The sequence below is a fragment of the Bos mutus genome, chromosome 25 (genome assembly GCF_027580195.1).
Source record: "Bos mutus isolate GX-2022 chromosome 25, NWIPB_WYAK_1.1, whole genome shotgun sequence".
Taxonomy (NCBI): Eukaryota; Metazoa; Chordata; class Mammalia; order Artiodactyla; family Bovidae; genus Bos; species Bos mutus.
Genome location: NC_091641.1, coordinates 16,963,377 through 16,978,236, shown reverse-complemented (window position 1 = coordinate 16,978,236; position 14,860 = coordinate 16,963,377). Strand labels below are relative to the sequence as shown.

The 14,860-nt window shown below is 54.5% G+C and overlaps 1 protein-coding gene across 1 annotated transcript in view; it reads right to left on the bottom strand.

Moving 5' to 3' along the window:
- GTF3C1 (general transcription factor IIIC subunit 1) overlaps positions 1-14,860 on the bottom strand; it is a 79,692-nt gene that overhangs the window by 34,318 nt on the left and 30,514 nt on the right. Inside the window, exons 7-13 of the mRNA XM_070362912.1 lie at positions 11,926-12,078; positions 10,222-10,337; positions 8,820-9,135; positions 8,077-8,291; positions 4,795-4,931; positions 3,549-3,702; positions 827-930 (exon numbers count right to left, since the gene is read on the bottom strand). Of these exons, the coding sequence (XP_070219013.1) occupies positions 827-930; positions 3,549-3,702; positions 4,795-4,931; positions 8,077-8,291; positions 8,820-9,135; positions 10,222-10,337; positions 11,926-12,078 (1,195 nt within the window). The remainder of the gene's footprint in view (positions 1-826; positions 931-3,548; positions 3,703-4,794; positions 4,932-8,076; positions 8,292-8,819; positions 9,136-10,221; positions 10,338-11,925; positions 12,079-14,860) is intronic.

Below are 14,860 nucleotides of genomic sequence, written 5' to 3'. Positions count from 1 at the left end.
CGCCTGCTCGGGCCCCACCTCTACTTTAAACTCAACCGAGAACATTCTCCCGCAAGCTTTCTCTCAGTCCATTAGGTGGCTTATGAACAGAAAGAAAGAAGACCTCAGAGAGGCAACTGGTCACATCCAGCCCTGCGCCCACCCAGGCCACACCTCTAAGTTCAACTCAACCGAGAACACTCTCCCACAAGCTTTCTCTTGGTTCATTAGATGGCTTAAGAACAGAAAGACAGAAGACCTCAGAGAGGCAACTGGAATCCTTCTGAGCTGGGATGAAACTAGGCAAGTGTCGCGTGTCACAGGGCCTATGATTTGAAGCACTCTGTCCACACTCTATTAAAAAAGAATGAGGGAAATTAGGATTTTTTTTTTGTCTTAAAGAATCCAGGGACTTCCCTGGTGGTTCAGAGGTTAAGAATCTGCCTGCCGGTGCAGAGGACACAGGTCTGATTCTGGGTCTGGGAACTAAGATCCCACACGCCTCAGGGCAACAAAGCCCCAGAGCCGGCACTCTCCAACAATAGAAGCCACCGCAACGAGAAGCCCACACATGGCAACCAGAGAGGAGCCCCTGCCTGCTGCAACTGGGGAAAGCCTACGTGTCACAACGAAGACCCAGCGCAGCCAAAAATAAATAAACGATAATGAAAAAAGAATCCCGAAATGGATCCTTTTTGAGACCAAGGGATCATGAATCATAAACTCCAGACCAGTGAATTCACTGATCGCACACAGCATGAATAAAGGGCTTTTGTGGAAACGGCGTCAGGTTGGAACGCTGGCCGGGGCAGCCTTACTGTGAGCTCCTGCGGAAGCGGCCACTTGCCTGTTGGCTGTGCTTGAATTGGACATCCGGAAGCGAACCTGCTCGATGGCACTTCTCACGAGAGGGTCGTTCTGGTCCATGGACGGGTGCACCACCAGGTCAACCTGCAGAGAGGGACGGGGGGCTCCTGAAGGAGAAGGAGGAGCCGGGGTACACTCAGTCCCACACCCTGGCAGAGAGGGACGCGGGGGCTCCTGAAGGAGAAGGGAGGAGCCGGGGTAGACTCAGTCCCACACCCTGGCTCCCTGCTGGATCCCTGGTCATACCTGCTGCCATTAACTTTCCAAGCGGCACTGATGGAACCAAGTGAGATGCTGATCAGTTTACCCTTACCATTTCCGGCACCCAAATCCCTCAAGCACCCAGCCACAAAGCTCTGCCGCTGCTAACGTGCTGCTCTGACGGCTGAGGAATTCTGGCCTGGAAACAGAGCAGTCTGCCCTGCGGTTCCCCAGCTGGGCTGTCATGGCCACTGGTCCCTGCTGCTAGCTGGGGGGCGGCTCCTGACTCCCCGCTCCTGCGAGCGGAGCATCTCCCACAGGTGCCCGGGAATCCCAAGGGCTTCCATCTGCAAGAGGAAGGCGGCTTCCATTAGGTCTCCCCTCGCTGGGCACGATCGGGGGCTCCTGCCAGCTGTGCCTCTGCACACACGGGCAGAGGATTCAGGGCTGCCTGTGTTGGTCTCGTGTTTCCAAGATACTGAGGTTCAACAGGAAGGTGGTGATCATTTCTCGAGCCCTAACTAGGCTGATGGATGGACATGACTTGGTGGGGCTGAGCAGCAGAGTTGGGGTGTGACAGCCGTACAGGAGGTGGCAGGCATGGTGACCTGGACCCGGGAGGGTTGGCTTCCTCTGAGAGAAGATGGCAAGGAAAGGTCTGCTAAACAGGGAACTGTGGCCAGCAGGCTTCCTGCCCAAAATGGCCTGAGAGAGGGTGGGTCACAGGGAACCAGTGGCCACATCTGGGCTGCTGCTGCTGCTGCTGCTAAGTCTCTTCAGTCGTGTCCGACTCTGTGTGACCCCATAGACGGCCGCCCAAAAAGCCACACTTGGCTCCACCTTTTCTGTTCCTCACTTGGAAAAAGGGACCCCTGCACTACCCTGCCAGCTCTTCTTTGTGGTTTTGTGAGGTTCAGGTGAGATTAAAAAAAGTTAAGCAACACTTCAAGAGCATCTGAAAGCCTGGGGCCAACACCCAGCACTCCTGGCTTCCCACTCTTCACAGCCAAATGGCCAGCCAACCTCCCAAAGGCCCCCGGTAGACAGAGGAGACGCAGGAGCGACGGCGAAAGGTGGGCGCCGGGCACAGCGACCCCAGCCAGCGAGGCTCCAGCAGGGCGGAGGGCCGCCTGCCAGCAGCCCACGCTCTGGGTGCCAAAGTGCTACCGAGAAACTCAAGCTTATTCTAGAGGCAGATGTACAATAACACGGTGGCCCTTTCCAGCTGGCAAACAGGCTACTACATTGGTACCCTGTGGCACGAGGCCCCCAGTACTAGGCACAGATCATCAGTGTTTACCTGGGACATGCACTCCCCATCCCCAGCTCCTTGCCCATTCCCTTGGGTACCACCTGGTGGACATGGCACCAAATAGGCACATGGGACGTGGTGGATACCTATATATCTCTATAAACACAGACTCTCTCGACTCCTAGACAGGGTAGATATCCCTGCCTCCAGCGACTGCCCTGGGAAGGCTGCACATTCCAAAGACCTGCTCCAGGAAGATCAACAGAAACCAGAGGTGGTGCTGCTGACCGGCTGGGCGACTGTCCCCTAGTGAGAGAGGTCACAGCCCAGGACTTCCGGCCATGCTCAGGGGGACGAGAGGCAGGCTGGCTGGGGATGGGCACGGGGCAAGGTCAAGAGGGCTCAGAGCAGGTACAAAAACTGATGAGAGCTGCCAACCTGGAATGGTAGAGACGGAGTTTCCGAAGCTACTTTTTGGGATTGCTGTTTCTCAAATTTCGAAGGTCTCAAAAAATAAGTAAAAGAGACCCTAAATGACCTTGCCAGCTTAGTCAGAAAACAAAACATCAAAGCGGAGCTTTCTTAAGGCAAGAGATTTAAAACGTCGTCAGAAAAAAGGTCAGGGAATTGCAAATGCCCATCCCTGGAGCACCATTCTCTCTGGTCCCCATGCCTAGCCGGGTGTCTCGAATGACTCTGACCCTGAAAAATTTATGCCTTCGAATATGTGCAAAGCCGCTGAGCTACAGCTGCTTTGGGTAGGGCTCCAAGCTTTAAATCTTACGGAAATAGATCGATCGGGACAGAAGAGATCGATTGTCCTCACTGGACGCCCCGGCGGGGCATGCTCACTGACTCGCTGCCACCGTTTCCTCTGGGATGTGTTTTTTGCACATTTCTGTGGATAACGTGCTTGCTGCTTCGCCTGAATTTTCCACCTTCTCAGTGTTGCCTAATTTCTCCCAGTGCTACTCAGCTGAACTTGGATATGCCTCCCTTTCTCCTCCCCTTCGAGGCCGGCTGTGGGGGTGGGCCCCTGCCTTGGGCTTACACAGGCTGCGTCAGGCAAGTTATTCCTCTTTTCTGTCTCTGGCTTCCACAGGAAGTTGGGGTAAATCCCCTGCTGCCCCAGTGAGGAGGCCTGATGGGAAATTCCAAGTCATCGGCAACAAAGGAACAACCCGGGCACCAACAAGGATGTGAGAAGCTGGTAAGAAAATGCCCAGCTTGCGCGGTGGCCATGCGATACCTTCTTCTTGATGCCGTCCTGAATGACCGTCGTCCGGTACAGCCTCAGCAGACCTTCCTCGGACAGGTTCTGCACCAGGCGGATGATGGATTTCTTACAGCACTTGGTGGACACGCCTTCTTGCTTCTCCTGATCCATGATCATCTTTTGAATTCTGTGACACCACAAAAGCAGCCGTTTAATAGTCACAGTCTCAACATGGAAGGCCAGTCTCAACCCCAGCAACTGACGCCTGCCTGATAGGATCCAGCCTAAAGTGGGGGAGAATTACAGGCTATTTTGCTGCTGCGAGGATGACTTCTTAAGATGGCAAAGATCATCTCTTTCTGAGATAAACGGGTTCTAAGGACAGGCCACCATTCACAGCAGCTTCATGTTCTGAAACTCTCACCGGGACCTGAAGAGATTATATGATTTGTGACAGAGACGGCAGAGTCTCCGTGTTAATTCAACAACCAGCCAAGAAACGGCCCAGTTTCTCACCATCGACACCCTCAGCTCTGGAGCTCTTTTGATTCTTCTCCTCCTACATCTCTCGAGCTCTTACAGAGCCACTATGGTGATGTTTCTAGATCACCAGTCACAGAACGGCAGGGTCAGACAGGGCCTCAGGAACAACCAGCTCCATGCCTCTGCGCCCAGGAGAGGAGACACAGCCAGCAGTATCCGCAGGTGGTCCCCCCTCCCCTAGTGAGGGGACTCCCGTCCTTGCCTCAAGGGTAAGGCTCCTTCCAATCAAGAGGCTTTGATCTTGACTGCCCAGAAGCCCAAGTATGCTACCCAGGACGTGGTGGTGACAGTGGGTCAGAAGGACCAAACCAGAGAGCAGAGCCTCCACCGAACCCGGGACACGAAGCTCCACGTGTCCCTTCTGCTTTTGCTTTCATACGACATTTTCTGGACAAAAGGCTCCGTGGAGGCAGATGCTATTACCTGCCTACGCTTCCTCTCACCCTGTCCTGAGCACAAATGCCTAAGGAAGCAGCAGGGCAAACGCGCTTCCCTGTGGCCTCCGTTTCCTGCTCCACTGTGCTTTCCCTGTCAAGTGTATGGGCAGATATTCTTCAGCGTCTACACTTTTCAAATCACACAAGCAGATTCTAATCCTTCCTACCACAAAGGGCTCCTGTGAGAATCAATACAGAAGAGAGATGCAAATGCCTCCAGGTCCTTTCTGCGGATGGTGATGACTCCCACAGGCGTTATTATTAATGTAAAACAGACAGACAGACAAACTACTGCTTACGTGAATAAGCTCTCGATTAAGCGGAGGTTGGTGACGGCCTCTATGATCAGATTCCTGCGCTTCAGCAGTCGGTAGGTCTCATGGGGCTTGTCTTGGCCTGGGCCATGCTTCCCTGTCTTCTGGGAACCGCCGCTGTCCTAGAACAGAGACCAAAAGAGAATTAAAAACAATGGACTCAGCAAGGCTTGGGGGCCAGACACCATGCCTGCCGGTATGCTTTCCCTCTTTACGGAATTCTACACCACGTTTCAAGAAAAGAAGTCAAGAGGATCACAGCTCCCACAGGATCCCACTACCTCACTACCTCAATGCTTTGAAACAACACAGACATGCCAGAGGTTTATGAAGGTCAGCTGGCTTCAGAACAGAAACCAGACACGTCTACTCCAGCCCTTCCTGGAGAAGGGGACCACCTTCACTCAGTTCTGACTTGCTTCTTCCACAGTGGAAGGAAGGAAATGGACAGACTGAACGCGGACTCCCTATGGTCGCACTGTGGGGCTTTCTTCATTCAAGCCTTATTATTCAGGTTCCCATTTTACGGAAGAGGAATCCAGGGCTTCCTAAGGTAAAACGACCGGACGGGGTCCAAGGGCGTGGATGCGCACCAGGATGGGCTTCTGAGTCCATGTGGAGGAAGCCACGGACAGCCTCTCCAGGGACATAAAGTAGACAGAGAGGCAGCCTCAGAGTGAGTCAGGATGAGCAGGAGAGAACAAGGCGGAGAGGAGGGCAGACGGGTGTCCTCCCCACCCTGCCACCACGCCCACACCTCTCTTCTTGCCTCCTTTCAGGAGCCCAGACCCTGACCTTATTCTATCTGCCCTCAGATCACTTACCCTAAAGCCCAAATCTGCGCCCTGCAGCGAAGGGAAATCCCAACCCCAACACATTCCTGGAAGATCCCTCCGAACAACTCAGGGCCTATTCTGCTGGACGCGCTTCTTACTTGGAGCAGCGCTTCCAGGGGAACGAGAACACGAAGAGAATACACGTGGGCAGGGGTCCCATCACCTCCCTTCTGCCACGGACGCTCTGGGAGGGACTCACTGATTTCCTCAATCAGTGGGGCCTGGAGGGAGAGGGAGTCACAGATCCAGGAAGGGGCCCAAGAGCGGCAGAAAGACTGGCTCTCTCCTCCATTTCAGAGCAGACGCTCTGGAGGAAAACCACGTTAAAGAAACCTGCCTGCTCTCCAAGGGGTGCCGGGCAGCAAAGTGAACACACGCTTTACCACGAGACCTCCAGACAGTGCGGATCCTGCCCCTCTTCTCAGTAAGTAGACAAAAAAGAAGGACGAGGACTCTGGGGACAGACTTCTAAGAGGAAAACACAGGGCTGAGCAAGGACCTGCAGGGCCTGGAGGGAGCGTGCTGCTAGGGGCACAAGACCTGACGAGGAGGTGCAAAGAGCAGGGCGGGGTGAGGACGGCAGGGAAGACCCTCAGGAACCTGGTGGGCCCCACCTGCCGGCAGGCCCGGGCGCTTCAGGTGGAGACGAGACCAACCAAGACTTGAAAAAGAGTCACGGCATCTGATGACAGGATAGGGCTACAAGGTTCTAGAATGTTCCACAGAAACCCCTCACTCTCTTACACCCCACCTCACCCCTCCTTGCTGTAGGGACAGGGCCCACGCTCAGGCTTCCACGCCAGAGACAGAGAGAAGCAGGGCAGGGTGGGAGCTGCAAGCCCACAGGCTCTAATCTCCATTCTGTCATCAGCTGAGCAGGCAAGTCCCTCCATCCCTGGGGGTTTGCTCGCCTCCTCCAGGACCAGATCCGGCTTGTGTCGTCAGGGCTGCTGCGAAGCTGGAACCAAACAGCAGCACCACCACCGAGCCACGCCGGTCCCAAGTCTATCCTGCGACGGACGACTGAGGCACCGCTGGCCTAACTTATCCGAGGCACGTCCAGGAGACCGAGGACGGCACTGGGGAACTGAATCACTCAATGACAGGGCTGCTCCTGCGTCAACTGCCTTTTCATTCCTCTAATAGCATAGACGAGAATGTACTGGTGGATACAACAGGATCTGACCAAAAAGAACTAAACAAGCTTTGTTTTTATCAGACCTATTTTATGATCACTTTCTTTTTAGGGCAAATTATACTGGCTTTTCATCTAAAGCGGGGTTTTTCAACCCCAGCATTGCTGACGCTCTGGGCCGGATAACTCCGCTGCGGGCTGTCCCGCAGAATCTAGGACATTTCGCAGCCTCCCTGGCCTCTACCCACAGGACGCCGGCAGCGCCCTCCCCGCACTGGGACAGCTGACAACGTCTCTATGTGCACGTTCGGTCATTTCCGACGCTCTGCGTTCCCATGGACTGCAGCCCATCAGGCTTCTCAGTCTACGGGATTTCCCAGACAAGAATACTGGAGTGGATTGCCACTTCCTTCTCCAGGGGATCTTCCCGGCCCAGGCATTGAACCTGTGTCTCTTGCATCTCCTGCGTTAAGACACTGCCAAATATTCCCTGGGAGGCAAAATAGGGCCAGAGTGAAAACCATTGATTTAAAGTAGCCATACAGGGACTTCCCCGGTGGTCCAGAGGTTAAGAATCTGCCTTGCCATGGAGGGGACTCAGGTTCAATCCCTGGTTGGGGAACCAAGATCCCACATGCTGTGGAGCAACTAAGCCAGAGCACTGTAACTCCTGAGGTCACTCTGAAGCCCACGCGCCACAACCAAAGATCCCGCAGGACGCAACTAAGACCCGGTGGAGCCAAGTAAATAAATATTAAAGGGGGAAAAAAAGTAGCCATACACATTTTCGCTCCAATATAAATTTAAATAAAAAGAGTGCTGCTGCTGCTGCTAAGTGCTTCAGTCGTGTCCGACTCTGTGCGACCCCAGAGACGGCAGCCCACCAGGCTCCCCCGTCCCCGGGATTCTCCAGGCAAGAACACTGGAGTGGGTTGCCATTTCCTTCTCCAATGCATGACAGTGAAAAGGGAAAGTGAAGTCGCTCAGTCATGCCCGACTCGGTGCGACCCCATGGACTGCAGCCCACCAGGCTCCTCCGTGGTATGTTGTGACAAATGCCCAAGTTCTGCACAGAACAGGTGCCTTCTGGTCAAGGCAGGCCGTGTGGCAGGTAAAGAAGCGCTGCGCTCCTCCCCACGGAGCCCCGCCCCCCGCCCACCCCCCGCCCGAGCACGAGGCCCTTCTACTATTACGGGTTTTGTTGTTGTTGTGATTCGTAAGCACAGAAAAGAGAAGGCTGATGCCCACCTGCCACAGGCGCTTTCCTGGAGGAAGCAGCCTCCCAGTGGGACTCACCTTGGAGTTTTCAAGCCTGACCTCTTCGATCACGGCAATGTCGCCACCGTGACTGTCCATGCAGTGGGGGCCCAAGGACATGCCGAGCTCTGAGGAGCCGCTGGTGTCCAGGTTGTCCCCACCGAAGGCGCCCCGAGAAGCTCGCTCTTCGGCGGCTCCCGGGGAGAAGGACGGCTGCTTCTTCAACGGGTGGAGGTTGATGACCTTCCAGCCCCCTGCGGCGGAGGACAGGCGTCGGTGGGATGACCATGACCGCAACAGAGGGAATGTGAGAGGGGCCGCTCCTGCTCAGCTGCCAGGCCAGAGCTGCCCAGGCCAAAGGAGCCCACGTGGTCAGTTTAAGACGAGGGTGGGCGGCCAGCAAGCTACCCCTCCCATGCCTGATTTGCAACTCTGTCATCAGCACCAGCATCCACATGTCTAAGAAACGGCTCCCATAATTTAACTAAAATCTCGAGGAATTACATAGATTGTTGGAGGGAAATGGATAGAGGAAGTTTAGAGAATTCCATCCCTTTAATAGTTAAAATATAACAAAACATGGGTGAAGGGGAAGAGACTTGACGGCAGCCTGGAGACAGACCACGAGGCTCTTCTGAGCGTAACATTAAGTGATGCGTGTGACACCAACATCCCTTGCTGGCCCAGCACCCAGGCCACCCTCGGGCGTCCGCTGGACTGAACGGCCCCAGAGCCAGACTGAGAACGCGCACCCCTCCCGCCCCCGCCCCGAGCGCCCCTACCCTTGTTCGGGGTGGAGTGGTGAGGCTGGGTCCTGAGACCGCCGTTCGAGAAGGACCTCGCGTCCCGTGGAGCTCTCCTGCCTTTTCTCTTTCTGCCGCCGCCGCCGCCCTCCTCATCACTGTCCAACTCGGAGAGGAAAGCGTCCTCCCCCTCGGGCAGCAGGGACTCCTCCTGCACCGAGGCCAGGCTCACGGTGGTCAGCAGCTCATTGCGCGCCTTCTCCCTCTCGTACTGCCGGCTCAGGTCACTCTCCTCCGCAAACACGCAGGAGATGTACTTGGTGGTCCGCTGCCGCCCTTCGTCCTCCATGAAGCCCTGGGCGGGGGACACAACGTGTCTAAGACACCGCAGAGGACACGGGGCCACCCAGGCCTTCAGGTGACCAGGGTTGGGAGGGTAGGGGGCCCTGCAGTGTCTGTTGGCTTGTCATTCCTGCCTTTCCCCGCGCCTCCTCCATCTCTTGCCTGCACCCCGGCTGAGCTCCTCAAGATGCTCCCTCCTGTCTACCAACCCTCAGCTCCTGCTCCACAGGAAGCAATCCTGACTGTCTGCTCTAGGAGACCCTGAGCCCCTTGCTGGGCAGTGCCCTCACCTGGCCTTCCACAAACTCCTGGGCCCGGGATGCCCTAGGCCTACGGGAAACAGTAAGCAGAAGTGAACAGATTCTAACTGTTGTCAAGATGCAGAGTCAGAGCCTGGGGGTCTCCAGCTCTGTTGAGCCACTGCTGTGGTGATTGGGAGTGAAGCTGACCTACTCCCTTTTGTCTTCTAGAATGGGGGGAAGGGGCTTTCTCCCCGTAATGGTAGAAAGGGTAACACCTTCCATGTACCAACCACACGCCAAGGACAGGGCTAAGCACTCTGCAATCATTAGCTCAACTGTTAACACTGCCGTCCAGCAAATGGCCAAAAAGTTGGCAACAAGGGAGTGAGGCATAAAGGGCTGAGACAGCAGGTCTGGTCCCGAAAGGGGATCCCAGACCCAGTGAGCCAACTCGGTGCCCCCAGGACCCAGGCCAGGGACACAAACAAGAAGGAGGGTGGGGCGGGGACTGAGGTCTGGGGGTACCTGCTTTATTTCAAGGGGCACTTGGAGGCGCCAGCCTCAGCTGACTGCCCACGGGAATGGGGACGGGGGAAGGTGCCTGCTCCCCAGACTGCAGCATCTCCCACTGACTTTTCAATGCTGATGACTCAGTCAGTTTTCAGAAGTTGAAAACCAACAAAATCCACGGCAGGGAGGGGGCACCGCGCAGGTGGGCTGCATTTGGCCCCCTCCCCCGGCAGCCACATGCCCCCTTGATGGAGACCTGGGCTCCTGACCGTCGGAGACAGCCCTTTAGAACCACACCGCGCACGCACCCAAGACAATGAGCCACGTGGGATGACTCATGCTGTTACCTTGACAACTTTGAATCTCTGAAGCAGACGGCACAGCATCCTGGCCTCCAGCTTTCCCACATTCATAGCCACTCGGATTTCAGCCTGGGAAATGCCTTTTGTGCCTCGGCGCTCGACTGTGAGAAACAATCCACTTGACCCCCAGCCTCCGCCACGGAGCCCCTCTGCACAAGTTGGGTCAGCCCCCACCCACCTTTCCTAGGCACGGACATTTCAACACAAGGAAGCCAACAAACAGAATAACACATCCTGCCTCCCCTCTCCCTGGGCCCCCAAGGCTCGGAACATTCTGACTCATGGCTCATTTCTAAGCGCTCCCTGTCTGCCTCCTCCATGTCAAAGGTGTAAATGTCAAGTGATCGAGGCCTGATCCACTGAGTTCCAGGGACGCCGTTTTTCTCTTGCAGCGGGAAGTGAGTGCTTTCATATGAATGAACTTTCTCAGCTAGATTAAACTGAGCCTTTTTAAAAAAAGCATGGAAGTAATTTTAATGCAGAACTTTTTCACTTTCCTGTCTTTCTCGGTAGACTCAGAGGCACCATGGACACAGATTACTGTATTACCCTGTAACAGCTGCCGGACAGCAGGGGCTAGGGAAGAAAATAACCCTATTTGGGCCTGTAATAAATGATCAGTGGACAACTGTGCAATTATTTGCTCTGTCTGGTATGTCAGCCCCTGCTCTGCTACATGCTGGGCTATTACTGGATCTGCCTCTAAAGAGCTGTTTCAAATATACTCAGAGATTGGGAGGCGCCTGTGAGGGTGGGGGTAGGGGTGGGCAGGAGTCCCTCCAGTAAAACACAGCAACTATAGGGCAGATTTTGGGGGAAAATTCTGCACTGTTCAGAAAGAATTTCCCTTTCATTCCCTGATGGGTCACACACGAGGCTGCTAGGCAAAGCCAATCTGAATCAAGGCAGTTTTGCTATATTTATTGTCCATGGATAAAAATTTAAACAGCAGAATGCAAAGAAGTGATCAGCATGTGCTCCTATGTTGAACTAGCAACTTGCTACAACCAGGGATGAAAGGGTTAGGACAGTTTTATCCCTAAATTGTGTCTGAGCGGTGTTAAGCCCTCCCTATAGGCTGTGCTGATTCGCCTGGTGGCCTCCTATCTGCTGATGGAACCACACCTCCTGCGGCCCCTCACCTGCTACTCTAGACACGCTCCCCTACAGGGGACCTGCGGCCACAGCACCTACGGGACTGGGTCACAGCTGCCTTACACAGATGTTAGGAGGGTCAGGGGAAGGAGGGGAGGGGTGGAGACGTGGTTGTTCCCCACCTTCATCACTATAATCCCCAGCACGCAATGAGTGATCCCAGGCCAATTTTAGAAGCTGGAAGGTGACTCTCAAATCTTTGAATAGCAATAGTAATAGCTAATCATTTCCGTGGTCCCTGTGTACACCAGATGTTTTAATCCTACGCATCCAGCCGTCCGATGTGCCAGGGGGGATAATGGCCCCATTTTACAGGTGAAGGAACTGAGGCTCAGAGACCTTGCTAAAGTCTACAGCCGGCAGACAAGGGGCGGAGCAAGGCTTCAGACTCAAATCTGACCCCAAAGTCGAGGGAAACGACTTTGCTCCCTGATGGAAGACATGCCCCACAGCAGGGCCCTCATTTGACGTGAGACCGAAACACGTCTCAACCCAAAGCTCGGGACCCAAAGCAGGCGTGAGAACGGGACCTACTGAGCTCGTAGGTCTGCGTGAGCATGTCCCGCTCGAACACGATGTCCACCGGGGGCACGCCCTTGGAGATGACGTCCTCGTCGTCGTCGTCATCGTCCACCTTCCGCTTGAACTCCTTCAGCAGTCGGAGGCAGCGCACCATGATGTCGGTCCCTGGGGACACAGACATGCGGTTCCACAGTGACACACCGGCGCGGCTTTGGCAGAGCCAGAGCCCTCGAGGAAAGGCCACACGTGGCGCCAAGTTCCGAACATGGAAAACCACACAGCTGGGAACACGAGTCCTGAAAACTGACTCCACAAAGTTGCTTTTTAAAAAATATATATAACTAGAAAACAAGGAAATGCAAATGAAAGGAATAATGAGATGCCATGTTACAGCCTATTAAATAAACAGCAGCCTCTGCTTCAGACAAGCCCCAATGACTACAGGAAACGTGCCTGTTTTCTCCCATCGGTCCACCCCACCACCTACCACCCCACTCCAGAATAATGTCTGGAACAAAGCAGGCATGCGTGCACGGTATCGCTGCAAGGATGAAACACATCTTCTCCCTTTTAAGCCAATACCCACACTACCACGGCTTCCCTGGTGGCTGGGCAGTAAAGAATCTCCCTGCCAATGAAGGAGACACAGGTTTGATCCCTGGATCAGGAAGATCCCCTGGAAAAGGAAATGACAACCCACTCGGGTATTCTTGCCTGGTAAACCCCGTGGACAGAGGAGCCTGGTGGCTACAGTCCAGGAGGTCACAAGGAGTCGGGCACGACTGAGACACTAAATGACAAGCCACTCCTCAGACACCTGCCAGTCCCTGAGGCTAGTCTAAGCCCTCCTGTGGGCTAGTCCTCATCATGGCCTTAGGAGATGGGCTACCATTCCCATTTCACACTTGAGAACACGAGGAGCTAAGGCACTGGCCCAAATCCCCGCCCTCAGGAGGTGAGGAAATGGGATTTATCGGGCACTTCAGCCTCGGAGCCCAGGCCCTAAACCTCTGACCACATACGGCCCCTAATTCAAAGATACCCGTGTGACTGGGAGCCAGAGTCGCCCACATGAGAGGGGGCTTGATGCAGCGCCTAGGGCAGGCAGTTGGACATGTTCTCAGGCAAGAGCCCAGCTTTACTTCTTCCACACTTTTATAACTTCCTTAAGGGCTTAATTAGCCAAGAAAAGCTACACAGAACAGCCCTCAGAGTAAGTGGAAGTGGAAGAAGAGAAGCTGCAAGTACACTTGTGGACTCTGAGGCACCGAAAGACAACGCTCTCCACCGTCAGCCTTCTGCTCCTCATGCCAAGGCGGTAACTGGGCTCACGGGCATCGGCCCCCAGAGCCTTCTCCCGCCAGCACAGCTGCCTCCTCTGCTGACAGCCAGGAATAAATGATGCTCAGAGGGAGGTGGGGGGATGAATGCACTCCTGGGTCGGGCACACGTGGTTTCAACCTCAGCTCTGCAACTCTGGGCAGGCGATCTGCTGTAGCTGTCTGCTCCCCACTTAGTAAAATGAGGTGACCATGCTCTCTGCCTCACACACTGGTGTTAGCTTGACCTGAGATAATGTCTGTACGTTGGCACGATGTCAACTTGGCATGGAGCTGGCACGGAGCCATCACTTAACACTAATGCCCGGCTCTTGCCATGGGCCAGGCGCTGTGTGCTGAGTGTTACATAAATTAACCCATTTCCTGAGGTTCTAGAGTTTTTCATGACTCAGAGAATCTTGATTTTGATTATTAAAATCCCTTCAGCTCCTGCTTGCCATTTTTTAGGGAGACTGTTCTAGAGCACAAGTCAGCTAACGGCAAAGCCGCAGGGACCAGAGTGAGACTGGTCAGCATGTCTATGCTGATGAACGTGGCCTCTCATTCCATGTGAGCCGCCAGGGAGATTTCCTGCAACCACCCTGGAGGCACGAGCCTGTTGATGATAACCCCTGACCCCTGGGTGCAGGGCATTCTTTCCAGGAACAAAAGGCAAGAGAATTGGCCAGCTCACTGCATACGCTTTCAAATACACAGAGTTCTAGGCATTTCAGACACACAAAAACTTTTGTGGTGTGTATGAAAGTCAGCACTTGCACACACGCCTGTCAATGACTCAGGATGGGCACCAACTTAGAAGGAAAAGAGCCTTAATTTACACATTCTGAAGACCCAGAAAGAAAGAAGGGAAGGACAGAATCTTTACTGAGCACCCCGGATGAGCTGGGCACTGCGCTAGGTCCTTTCGGAGACTATTTTACTTAATTGTCTCCTGGCTTCTGCAAGTTATTGTCACCGTCTGAAGGAAAAAAGGAAACTGAAGCTCAGAGGGCTTGAGGGATCTAAGGGGCCCTGGACCCAGCAAGTGGCCTTCCTTACACGCCTGGCCACCTGGAGGGGTGCAAATTTCACATTTCTATCAGAAAGCACTGTTCCTTGGAAAGGAAAACCCAGAGTGGCTATGGCGTGGAACCAGTAGCTATGTGTCTCACATTCTCATCCGGCCCCTTAGCAGAGCAGTATCCTTGACTGTGATCAACTCGGTGAGGACCAAAAGCCAACAGGAGCCCAGGACAGACTTCCTCTTACAGGGTCACAGACAAAGCGACGTCCTCCTGGTAAGTCGGGCAGATGTTATATAAATTCAGAGTGCTACCCCCATCGCCCCACCAACCTCCCTCCCTGAATGGAGCTGGGCTGGTCAGCGATGGGGAGTCATTCAGACAGCCTGGGAAACTGAAATCACAGCAAGCCCATGGGACATCCTGAGGAGAGGGGCATGCCCTGGGTACCGGCAGAGGGAAAGTATTAGTTGCTCACTTGTGTCTGACTCTCTGTGACCTCATGGGCTGTGTAGCCCACCAGGCTCCTCTGTCCATGGAATTCTCCAGGCAAGAATACTGGAGTGGGTTGCCATTCCCTTCTCCAGGGGATCTTCCCAACCCAGG